This window comes from Nelumbo nucifera, chromosome 1 (assembly GCF_055504915.1).
Source record: "Nelumbo nucifera cultivar China Antique chromosome 1, China Antique-T2T, whole genome shotgun sequence".
Lineage (NCBI taxonomy): Eukaryota > Viridiplantae > Streptophyta > Magnoliopsida > Proteales > Nelumbonaceae > Nelumbo > Nelumbo nucifera.
The window spans coordinates 162,809,254-162,822,506 of record NC_142649.1 but is presented as its reverse complement, the minus strand read 5'-3'; the positions used below and the strand labels follow the sequence as shown (position 1 = coordinate 162,822,506).

Here is a 13,253-nt window from a genome sequence, read left to right as displayed (position 1 = left end):
AAAGAAACCAAGTGTTAGACACTTGAGATTTGGTGTAGTCCAGCGCATGTTAAAAGAACGAGTGCGGACAAGTTGGAATCCAAGACCAGTCGTTGCCTATTCATATGCTACCCAAAAGGCTTTGTGGGTTACCTATTCTATGACCCAAGTGAGCAGAAAGTGTTTTGTAGCCAAAATGCATAGTTCTTGGAGAATGATTATATCCTGGACTCACATCGTCAGGAAATAGTTCTTTATGAGGAGAGCTCAGGGTCAGTGGGAGGGGTCACACAGGTTCCAGGTATTGACCAACCTAGAAGATCTACCCGGGTGTCCAGGCCACCAATCCATTTTGGCTATGACCAAGATAGTTACCTGGTAGAAACCTTGACTAGTGAGTAGATGCCATGAGAAATTAAGCAAATGCGTTGCACGTGAGAAATTTTTCTTCATATTAATTACTTGAATTTTATATCATATTTAAGATAGAAATTGAATATTAACAAAAGTAATAATATGATTAATAATAAACTTAATTTGTTTGTAGCAAATAACAATCATTATTATTATTATTATTATTATTAGGGTAAATTACAAAGACCCCCTTCCGTTAGCCTTCCGTTGAAATTCACTGTTATAATATTTTTTAATTCCCATACTACCTTTGTAATAAATATTCAGAGAAAAACATTATTCATCTTCCCCGACCTCACAATACACGAACAGCAGTCGCAGTAGATGTTGCAGCGGTGGCAGACTTCCGAAGTCCTCCCTCACTCTCTCTCTCCCGATCTCACTTCTTCCCCTTCCCCTTTCTCTCCTCCTCTTTCTTCTTCCTGATTTCCTGTGTTTTCCGTTCATTGCAGCTCTAGGTGTTTATTATTGTTTTCTTTTCACAGGGGTCTTTCATCTGGTTATGATTGATCAGTATAGGTGTTTATTATTGCTTTCTTTTCACGTTTAGGCTTTTAGTTTCTTGCTCAGTTTCTTGTCTGAAGATTTTGATTGATAGAACTCTGGATATCTATCTCTTTTTCTCGCTGTGGCCTGTGGATTCAATTGCCTCCCCCTCAAAGTCATACACACCCATCAGGCGATTTGGGCCTCTAGCTTGCTATTGCGAGAGAATGTAAAAGTTCTATTTCATTAAAAGTGAATTCCTTTTTCTTGTACAGCATATTAATTGTGACATGGAACTAGAAGAAGGGGAAGAATAAGGGTTTTCATGTTTCTTTCCCCCTTCGCTTTTCTAAAATTTCTTTTATATGTCTTTTCTTCCCGCGGCCTGGTTTCTTTTACCCATCATCTTCTGTAATTTTTTAATCTTCTTCACTTCTATTTCATGCACCATGTATGCTTGAATCTCTTTCTCTTTTTTTTGTCTATCCTTTGTATTTTGAATACGTGGGCGATTCCTGTTCTTTTGAGATGAAAATCTCTTTATCCATATATCGGATCTATACTGTTGCTGCTGATGATGATAGATCTTTCACTTTTGCCTTGGGTCTTGCATTTGGGTAATGGTTTCTTGACATTTTCCCATCGGTTTTCTATTAGTTTTGTAAAAGGGCTTTCTTCGAAGTGTTCTGCATGTGAGTTCCTTATTTTTATTTGTCTTCCTATGATTAATGAAGAAAAGCTAAGAGATATTCTTTGTTTCCCCTTTGTTTTTGAAGGAAATTTAGATGGAGAAGGGAGGTGAGTTCCATTGTTTGGGTGAACTAAAACCCAATGCTCTCGGGCTAATTTTCAAAAATCTTTCTCTTCAGGAAATTCTTACTGTGATTCCGAGGGCCTGCAAATCTTCGAATAGAGCAGTAATGGGTCCCTATTGCTGGTAAGGGATTGACATTAAATAACCCTTTGGTTAGGCTGTTAACCACTGTTTTTAACTCACCGTAGACCCACCTGTTGGTCGGACCATGCATTAAAATTATCACCCAATTATTATAATTCTGTTTGAAAGGATGAGAGATCCATCATATGGATAGCCGAACCCTATAGGAAGGTAGGACGAGATTTCAAAAAAATTATCTCTTTCCCATGTGGGAATCACATTCTCTGTTTAGAAAAACTACATTTTTCAAGGATCAATTTTGAACCAAGAATCGAACCAGATCTGAACCAAAACAGTAGGAGAGGGATATACCTGATACGAAGATGCAGTATCTCCCAACGAAGGTGTTCACACCCAAAGAAAAACTCCAAAGACTGCTCCCACTGAAGATGACATAGTGAATGTTGGAGCAGAATCGGCAGGGTCCGTCCAACCAACCGAATTCTTCAGCAAGAATTCGATGGAGGTAGTGAGCACGACTTCTGATCAGCCTTTCTCCAAAGACTGATATCAAGACTCTTCTTGATCGCTCCTACAATGGAGGTCGAACTAGTAATATGGTGGCAACTGGAGGAGAACGCAGGGAGAAGATGGTGCAATCACACTGGTGTTGTCTTCTCTCTGTGTAAACTGAGATCTGATCTTTGGAATTTGGGGTGTTTCTGAGATGAGCTGAAAGGTTCGCCCCTCTCCTCCTTTTATAGGCTTAAAGAGAACTTCTAATCTCCTTATGAGTTTCCTAATCCAAATCTGTATTTGGATAAGGAGTTCTCTTTAAGAGATAAGGATAAGCCCTTATCTTATCTGCAGATTAGATCAGTTCTCTCCTAATTTCATTAGGAGGTTTCCAGATTTAGATCTAGACTCTCTGAGTGGATAGGGTAAGACCCTATCCTATCTGCTGATTTAATCCCAGATCCGCCCCCTTATTTAACTAATCAACTTAGGCCAATTCGAAATGGGCTTTGGGCCCAACAAGTCTAAGTGCTCATAATGCTTCCAACCTGCTACCCAGTTGGTCTTCTTTGTATGGTGTGGGACCCAAACATCTATCTACACATCAGCGACATGGGTTCAGCCCAGCCTCTGTTACAAGGCCTGGCCGAATTCACTGAAAAGACAGTGAACCCCCTAAAGCCCATCACATGGACTCCTAATGGGCCCAACACTTACACTAAGTGGTCCCTAGGCCAAGCCACCTTATAAAAACCCAGGGACTATGGGCAGATACAAGATTAGCCCATCAGGTATTATCCTCAATGGTCTTACACTTAACCTCTCAGCCCATAATGATCAAACACTACCCGACAAGAGAGGACCTCTCCCTCGGCTGCAAGCAACAGTGTTGCACTCTCTACTCACATGGATCCCGGGAATTAAAACCTTTTGCAAACATTTTGAAACCATAATATATATATCTGTATATAAAATATATTTTGCAAAAAAAAAAATTCAATGATTGAAATCGGTTGTCGACAGTCTTAGTTTCCATCAGAGAGAGTGCACCCCCGATCATTACCTTTGTCCGACAAAGTGGCTGATCCTGTCACTATGATCACTCACTCAAATGAATTCTCAGACTGTCCCAACATACCCTTGTTTTGACCCTCGCTAAGGATCTCACTGATTGGCATATCAAAGATAGCCCAATCTGACACCTAGTCTAGTATCATAATCCAGTCTAGGGGTTAGGTGTAACATTCCAGTTTTGCCCACTTATCACCAAGGTATAGGGCAACATTGGAATTCTGGTCAGGTTCAGGGTTTCAAGTTAAACCTACATTGCATGTACCTCGGGTTTCACCCTGGCGGCTGAGACAGGCCACCCCAACCAACTTGGTGGCACATCAGTATCAGCCTTATCAAGATAGATCTCCCCAGATCGAGCCATCGGCTGTGAACATTCTAAACTAACACGAGTCTCATTATGTGTCCAGTTTAAGGGTATTACATAGAAACATACGACTATAACATGAATCAAATATGTACTTTATTCATTTATAATAAATGTTATAATGTACATCAAGCTGATTGGAGCTAAGGGCATACACTGTCTAACACCGTTTTGTGTTAATCTCAAACCATATCTTTATTCAATAAAACTATTAATTTGGTCAACAATCTAATAATGATGAGAATAAAATTTGTCATATCTTTACCCCTCAATATTTAGTATTTTTCACTTAATTGGTACCTAATTGGACTCATTACTCTTGTATTTCGATTCAGGGCAAGCAGATAGGCGATTGGAAGAAAACAAGGCTAATCGGATGTTTTTACACAGTTTCGGCACCGATCAGTGATATGGGCATAACTCTCAATTCCGGACTCTGATTTGGATATTTCAAGAAGCACTGGAAAGATAAGGAAAAGGCCCACAACTTTTATGTTTTGGGTTTTGACAGAATCGATCTGTATCGAAGACTAATTCGGGCCCAAAGTCGGAGCAATTTTGCAGCAAGGCCCATTTCGCAGAAGAGTCTTGAAGCAAGTCCGAATTGTTAGAGAAGCCCAGTTCGAATTCAAGATCCAAGATTCCAATTAGAATAGAAGTTGAATGTGATCTCAATAAAAGAGTTTTATCAGATTTAAATTCTCAAGTTGTAATCCTAGAAAGATAAGGGATAAGAGTTAGGTAGGATAAGTTCAATTTAGACTAGGACTTTCCAGTTTGCAGATAATCTCCTTAAGGGAGTTGGAGAGTAGCCCTCTCCCCAAATCTATATAAAGGGGGTGGCAGACCAGCACCCAAGGCAACAATTTCCTCCAAGAGAGCTTCAGTCTTCAGAGAGGGAAATCAGCAACCAAGGATGAAGAAGCAAGTGTTCGCCCCCCTTTCTCATCTAGAAGCTGCGTTTTCATCATGAAGTGTCTGTAAGTTTTTATTTCTGGTTGAAAGGTTAGGGAAGCCCTGATTCTGTACGCATTGTGAGATCTAATTGATTTTTATTTCAGTTCATTATTTATGGGTATTCGTATGTTTTCTGTGAATTAACTGTAAGGATTATTTTCTTTGATAAAGCAAGAAGGGCCCCTTGCTCATTCAATGGAAATAATCCATGGCCGATTGAACCTCCAGTTTCGTATATGATTGGTAGGTTCGATCATGGTGGCAACTAACATAAATTGATTGCAAAAAAGTTTTCGATCTATGTTAGGAAAATGTATGATCTGGTTTTAACAGTCCGAGCTTGTGAGATTGCTTACCAGAATTGGGTCTCTCCCCTCTTAATGCTATTAATAGGTTAAATCCTAAGAGCTTGTTTAGGACTGCCTATTAATAAGAGAAGCAATCAAAGAGCTTGTTTTGGTTGTCAAATAATAAGAGTAGAGGCTAGCAGTTAGAGCTTGTTAACAGGTATAACCAATTTATTCATAAACATATGAATCTATCTTTGCATCAAGGAACAATGTTACGAATCAAAGCTGAACTTGTCCCTTCAACTGGAAGCCATCTCCCATCGATTTAATCTTTGGTTTCTGTTATTTTCTGTTATTTTCTTATTTTCCTTAGCTTTACAACCCCCCTTAATCCATCTACTTGGAAATAAATCCACCCAATCCCTGTGGAGAATGACCTTGCTCATCACTATCTACAAATTATTAACTCAGAGCCAGAATATTTATCTTTGGTTGGGTTCGGCACCCACCAAATTTTGGCACCGTTGCCGGGGATTGGCATCCTAAGTAGGTTTATTTCCTTTTGTTTGGTTTATGCCTCACTCTTCTCATGTAGGTGAACTCCACTACGACCCTGAGATCAAGAACACAGTTCGCCGCTTGAGGAAAGAAGCCAAGCAACGCCGCAACCAATCAACATCACTCCCCACTTCCAGAGAGAAGTCGGCTGCAGAAATCGTTGAGCCATCCAACCATTCTGAAGAAGAAGTCATGGCCAACAACGAAGAAAGAACCCTTAGAGAGCTTGCTGCATCGGATCTGCACCAACAACCTCTCTGCATCGAATATGCAGATCTAGCGATACCCTTTGAACTTAAATCAGGTCATATACACTTACTCCCTACTTTTCGTGGACTTGCAGGCGAAGACCCTCACAAGCACCTAAAAGAATTCCACGTAGTATGCTCAAGCATGAAGCCTCAAGGTGTTACCAAGGAACAGATCAAACTGCGCGCCTTTTCTTTCTCACTAGCTGATAAGGCTAAGGATTGGCTGTACTACCTACCCTCCGGTTCCATCACCACGTGGAATGATATGAAAAGGCAATTCCTTGAGAAGTTCTTCCCTGCCTCCCAAGCTACTAACATCAGAAAGGAGATATGTGGCATAAGACAATTCAATGGGGAAACTCTCTACGAATACTGGGAAAGATTCAAGCAACTGTGTGCCAGCTGTCCACAACATCAAATTCCAGACCAGCTCCTTATCCAATATTTTTACGAAGGGTTACTACCAATGGATAGGAGTATGATCGATGCAGCAAGCGGAGGAGTGTTGGTGAACAAAACGCCTACACAAGCAAGAGAATTGATCTCAAACATGGCAGCCAACTCTCAACAGTTCGGCTATAGGCTCAACCCTCTAACAACTCATACTAACGAGGTAAACATCTCCTCCCTAGAACAGAAAATTGCAAGCCTGACCTCTCTTGTCTGTCAAATGGCCATAGGTAATACACAAACGGTGAAGGCTTGCGGAATTTGCTCAACTTTGGGACATCCAACTAACATGTGCCCTACGCTTCAAGATGAACCTTACGAACAAGCTAATGCTGTTGGAGGATTCTCGCAAAAGAGATACGATCCCTACTCAAACACCTACAATGCAGGATGGAGGGATCATCCCAACCTGAACTATGGAACCAAGCCCTTTGGCTTCCAACATCAGCAACAAACCAGGCCACCGGCTCTACCATATTCAGCCTCTCCCAACTCAGGTATGTCTCTCGATGAAATTGTGAAAGCCCTTGCAACTAATACTCAACAATTTCAACAGGAGACAAGGACAAGTATCCGAAACCTGGAGAATCAGGTCAGCTAGCTAGCGATAGCTATGAGTCGAATGGAATCCCAATCATCAGGGAGGCTACCTTCTCAGACCACGACCAACCTGAAACAAAATGCTAGCGCTATCACGTTGAGAAGCGGGAAGGAACTGAATGAACCCTATCAAGAAGCATCAAAAGATTCAACCAGAAAGGAGACACCATCCCAAACGGATTCAAGCGGAAAGCCACCCCAATCCATAGTCATCGCTCCACCTTTCCCTAGCCGATTCGCAAAATCCAAGAAGGAGGAGCAAGACAAAGACATTCTTGAGACCTTCCGCAAGGTTGAGGTAAACATCCCCCTCCTTGATGCAATTAAGCAAGTACCCCGCTATGCCAAATTTCCCAAGGAGTTGTGCACTACTAAGAGAAGGCTGAAAGGCGATGAGAGGGTCCATATAGGAGAAAATGTTTCAGCCATTCTCTAGAAAAGACTATCCCCTAAATGCAAGGATCCAGGTATGTTTACCATTCCCTGTAAGATAGGAAATGTCCAGATCGAAAAAGCTATGCTAGACCTAGGAGCTTCAATAAATGTCATGCCCCATTATATTTATACAACCATGAATCTCGGACCATTAAAAGAAATGGGCGTGATCTTACAACTTGCTGATCGGTCTACTACATACCCGAAGGGAGTCTTAGAGGACGTCCTAGTCTGAGTTAATAATTTGGTCTTTCCTACTGATTTTTATGTGATCGACACGGAAGAAGATAACTCTTCCAACTCGACCCCAATTTTGCTAGGAAGACCCTTTCTTAAGACGTCCAGAACAAAAATCAATGTGCATAAGGGGACACTTACCATGGAATTCGATGGTGAGATCATTAAATTTAATATCTATGATGCCATGAGATACCCTAATGATGCGCATTTTATTTTCTCTATAGATGTTATTGACTCTTTAGTGCAGTAGACTTTTGAGCTAGAAGATGAAGACACACTAAGAGTTGCACTTAACAATGGGCCTGATCAACTGCAACGAGCAGAGTAGAAGTTTATGCTGAATTCAGAACTGCAAATTTTGACTTTTGAACTGAACTCTTTTGAATTTTCTCATAATTCTTCTTTCATTATTTTGCCCCTATCTCACACAAGGCTCATTCCATCTATTGTGCAGGCACCCCAGTTGGAGCTGAAATCATTACCAAAGCACCTAAAGTACATGTTCCTAGGCAAGGGGGAGACACTACCTATGATAGTTTCCTCCAAACTCGATGCACTGGAAGAAAGGAAACTAATTCAAGCACTTAAGGAACGCAAGGAAGCAATCAGATGGACTGTAGCTGATATCAAGGGGATAAGCCCATCTACTTGCATGCACAAAATACTCTTGGAAGAAGACTCCAAACCTACAATCGGAGCCCAACGCTGATTAAATCCACTGCTGATGGAGGTAGTGAAGAAAGAAGTTTTAAAACTTCTAGATGTCGGGATAATCTATCCCATTTCAGACAGTAAGTGGGTAAGTCCGGTACAAGTAGTCCCGAAGAAAACAGGTATGACGGTGGTCGAAAATCAAGACGGTGAGTTAGTGCCTACCCGAATTCAAAATGGGTGGCGGGTGTGTATAGATTACCGGAAGCTGAATTCATTAACCCGAAAAGACCACTTCCCACTCCCTTTTATCGATCAAATGCTTGAAAGACTAGCTGGCAAATCTCATTATTGTTGTCTTGATGGTTATTCAGGGTTTCATCAAATTCTAGTTGCACCTGAGGACCAAGAAAAAACTACCTTCACCTGCCCCTTCGGTACCTTTGCTTATCGACGCATGCCATTTGGTCTCTACAATGCTCCCGCCACATTCCAAAGATGTATGGTTAGTATATTTTCAGATTATGTGGAAAGCATTATAGAGGTATTTATGGACGACTTCACAGTGTATGGGGATTCTTTTGATTCATACTTATCTAACCTTACAAAGGTACTTGAAAGGTGTATAGAAAAGAACCTTGTGCTGAATTATGAAAGATGCCATTTCATGGTCGACCAGTGCATCATTCTAGGGCATGTAGTCTCTTCTAAGGGAATCGAAGTTGATAAAGCAAAAGTAGATGTTATTAAGTCCCTGCCCTATCCCACGAACATTCGGGAAGTTCGCTCTTTCCTTGGACATGCAGGATTCTATCAGAAATTCATCAAGGATTTCTCCAAGATAACTCGCCCCTTATGTAATTTACTCCAGAAGGATGTGATGTTTGATTTTGATGAAGGGTGCAGGGCAGCCTTTGATAAGCTGAAAAAATCGTTGACTTCAGCCCCAGTCATCCAGCCACCAAATTGGGATCTTCCCTTCGAGATTATGTGTGATGCAAGCAATTATGCCATCGGTGTTGTTCTGGGACAGAGGGTTCGAAGAGCCGCTCATGCAATATATTATGCTTCGAGGACCCTTGATGCTGCCCAATGCAATTATTCAACAACAGAGAAGGAACTCTTGGCTGTAGTTTTTGCCTTAGAAAAATTCCGTTCATATTTATTGGGTACTAAGGTGATTGTTTATTCTGATCATGCAGCCCTAAAATATTTGCTCACCAAGAAAGAAGCAAAGCTGAGGCTTATCCGCTGGATTCTCCTGTTACAAGAATTTAACCTTGAAATCTGTGACAAGAAGAGTGCAGAAAATTTGGTTGCAGACCATCTTAGTAGGCTGACTACAAGTGAAGAGGCAACACCCTTGAAAGACGAGTTCCCAGATGAGCATCTTTTTCGCGATTCAAGAAGGAACTCCATGGTATGCAGATATAGTTAATTATTTGGTTACTAGAACCATACCAGGAGAATTGACAAGAGCTCAAAGGGATAAGGTAAGAAGCGATGCCAAGTACTACATCTAGGATGACCCATATCTATGGAAGCAATGCTCTGATCAGGTCCTTCGAAGGTGTGTGCCTAACCCCGAAATCCCCTCCATTCTTCACTTCTGCCATTCATATGCCTGTGGGGGCCATTTTGGCCCAAAGAGGACAACACGTAAGATACTAGAGTGCGGATTATTTTGGCCTACTCTATTTCGTGATACTTATATGTTCTGCAATGCCACTTACCCCTATACTGATATGTGAAATATTTGATGTATGGGGTATAGATTTCATGGGCCCATTCCCTTCCTCTTTCGGTAATGTTTACATCCTACTAGCTGTGGACTATGTTTCGAAATGGGTAGAAGCTAAAGCTATTCGGACTGATCATGCTAAGGTTGTTGTAGATTTTGTCAAATCCCACATTTTCTCCAAGTTCAGAATGCCCAGGGCGATAATAAGTGACTAAGGCACTCACTTTTGCAACCGAGTGGTGGAAGCTCTATTCAAGAAATACAATATCACCCATCGAATTTCCACTACATACCACCCACAAACAAGTGGACAAGCTGAAGTGTCCAATAGGGAGATAAAATCCATACTTGAAAAAATGGTTGACCCTAGAAGGAAGAATTGGAGTCTAAGACTCAATGATGCACTATGGGCCTACCGCACAGCCTATAAAACTCCTATAGGTATGTCTCCCTACCGTTTGGTGTTCGGCAAGCCATGTCATCTCCCTATGGAACTGGAACATAAAGCATACTGGGCGGTCAAACAATGAAACATGCGCATGGATGAGGCAGGAGAACAGAGGAAGTTGCAGCTACAAGAACTAGAAGAGATCTGCAATGACGCTTATGAGAGCTCTCGAATCTACAAGGAAAAGACAAAAGCCTTCCATGACAAGACGATCTCAAGGAAAGATTTTACAGTTGACTAGAAAGTTCTTCTTTTCCATTCTAGGCTTAAACTCTTTCCCGGTAAGTTGCGATCTCGGTGGGTTGGACCTTTCACTGTTACTAACATCTTACCTTATGGAGCAGTTGAGATTCAGAGTCTAACCACAGACAAAAGGTTCAAGGTAAATGGGCACCGTCTAAAACCCTTCTATGAAGGATTTCAGGTATACAATGTGGAAGAGGTACCCCTCGAAAGCTCGACCTATGCAGAGTAAGGGCATGAAACTCTGTCTCCCCACCCACCTTCCACCGCATCAGGGAAGTTTGTTCCTTTTCTTTTTTTTTTCTCTCCACTTGTTTTCCTTTTAGTTTCCACCTTTTAATAAGTCTTAAGTGTGGGGGGGGGGGGGGGGGGGGTACAGGCTTTAACAGTTTCATTTCAAAAAAAAAAAACACTCAACTCTTTTGAAATCAATTGAAACAATATTTTAGGAAAATACTTGTGAACCCAACAATGAGGCACAATTAAGGAGTACACGACCTTTCTGAAGCCATTCCCTTTTTAGCTAGTCCTAAATTTAGGTTTAAGTAAATAGGGCAAATACTTTACCATTGCTACAAATGGTAGGATGGAGCATAAAATGCACCTACTAACCATTTGCAGCCCATTTTAAATCCAATCAATTAATTATCTGTAAAGCCCATTTGCAGCCCATTTTAAATCCATAATATTATTCAGGTATATGGGCCGAACGGTTCAACCCATATAGCTTTATGTGTTAAGTGGGCTTTTAGCAGTTTTAACTATTTAAAACTGGGCCTTTACAGGTTGGGCCGAATTAACCATTTAATTAAATATCAATCCTTAGGCCCATTAGTGGGAAAATTAGGGCTGACTTTCAGCCTTGATTTAAACCCTAGATTCGGTCCAAACAGTTTGAACCAATCTTGGTTCAAATGGGTCTAGGGTTTGATCTTTAATTAAATCTTTAATTCAAGAAAATAATCTGAAATTAATTACTAATAAAAGAAAATCAAGAATCAGTCAAACAGGGCTGTTCGCACAATCCATCCTGCAAAACAGAGGTTAGATCACAGAATGCAGTTTCACAAACTGCAAATCGCAGATAGTGATTCTCCCATCTGCGAAATCTTCTTCTCTACGAAATCTCCCTTTCTGCGCCGCCATCTTCGATCCAAAATTAAAATAAATAGAAATCCTATTTCTATTAATAATTACATCAGATCGAATACCTATACATTGAGTCTAGAAAATAAAAAAAAATTATTTACAGACCAAATGTAATAAACAAATCAAGAAACTGCAAATCTTGCAGGTTCCCTGCGCAAACCAAGATTTCGATCTCCTCTTGTACGAACAGCCCATAAATCAAGAAAATCATAAAGAACAATTCTAAATAATAATCAGATTTATATAAAAATAATTTCAGATTATTCGCCCATTAATTTTGGGAACAAATTTCCCAAAACCCATATCTGCTCAAATCGGGTAGAACACCTTCTGCCCATTTGCGCAGGTTCAGATCTGAAACAAGATGGTTCAAGATTTGAACCATGGCTCTGATACCACTGAGGGGATGAGAGATCCATCCCATGGACACCCAAAGATTGCGGAATAAGGGGCGAATTTCAAAAATTTTTCTCTCCCTTCAACTGGGAATCATATTCCCTATTTAGAAAATCATATTTTCAATGATCATTCTTGAACCTTAAACTGAATCAGATCTGAACCAAAAGGAGAAGGAGAGAATCATACTTGATACGGAGAAGTAGTATCTCCCAATGAAGGTGTTCACGCCCAAGGAAGTAACCAAAGACTACTCCCACAGAAGATGGCGCAGTGCAGGTGGAGCAGAATCAACAGTGTTCTTCTCCAAGAACTCTGTCCTTCGCAAGGATCAGCAAGATGGTACGTGAGCACAGCTTCCTTTCAATCCTTTCCCAAAGAACTGATGTCAAGATCCAATCTTGACTTCTCCCACAACTAGAGATCGAACTGGCAAAAGGGCAGCAAGAACAGGGAGGCGGCAAAAGGGTATTCGCAGGGCGCAGAATTCTCTTCTTGATTTTTGGTGCTAGAGAAAATCTGTTGTCTATGTATATCTAAAAGCTGCCACCCCCTTTTTCTTTTGCAATCTTAAAGGGATCAGCTCCTAATCAGATTAGGAGTTGCTAATCCAAATCATATTTAGGTTAGAAGTCCCTTTAAGTGATAAGGGATAATCCCTATCTTATCTACAGTTCAGATCAGCCTTCTCCTAATCTAATTAGGAGGTTTCCAGATCTAAATCTCATTTAGATCTTGGACTCTCAAAGTGGATAGGGTCTAAGCCCAATCCTATCAGCTGATCCACTTCAGAATTCACCCCTTTATTAACTAAATAAACAGCCCAGTTCAAAGTGGGCTTTAGGCTCATTAAGCTTATGTGCTCACTTAACCTTCCTAACTGCTGCCCAGTTGGGCTTCCTTGTATGGCGTGGAACCCAAGCATTGATCTACACATCAGCCACATGGGTTCGGCCCAGCCTTTGTTACAAGGCCTGGCCGAATACACTGCTAAAGACAGTGCACCACCTGAAAGCCATCGAATGGGCTCTATGGGCCCAACACTTACCCTAAGTTGTCCCTGGGCCAAGCCACCTTGTAACACCCAGGGACTGTGGGCAGATGCAAGATTAGTCCATTAGGTATTATCCTCAA

At 41.1% G+C, this 13,253-nt stretch overlaps 1 protein-coding gene and 1 pseudogene across 1 annotated transcript; both read left to right on the top strand.

The window, feature by feature from the left end:
- Window positions 1–5,530: 5,530 nt before the first annotated feature.
- On the top strand, window positions 5,531–6,817 carry LOC148804086 (uncharacterized). Its single transcript, XM_088899413.1, has one exon. The coding sequence runs from the start codon at window positions 5,531–5,533 to the stop codon at window positions 6,815–6,817; it is 1,287 nt and encodes a 428-aa protein (XP_088755539.1).
- A 12-nt stretch (window positions 6,818–6,829) lies between these two features.
- Window positions 6,830–7,741, top strand: LOC148804085 (uncharacterized; annotated as a pseudogene).
- The last annotated feature ends 5,512 nt before the right edge of the window (window positions 7,742–13,253 follow it).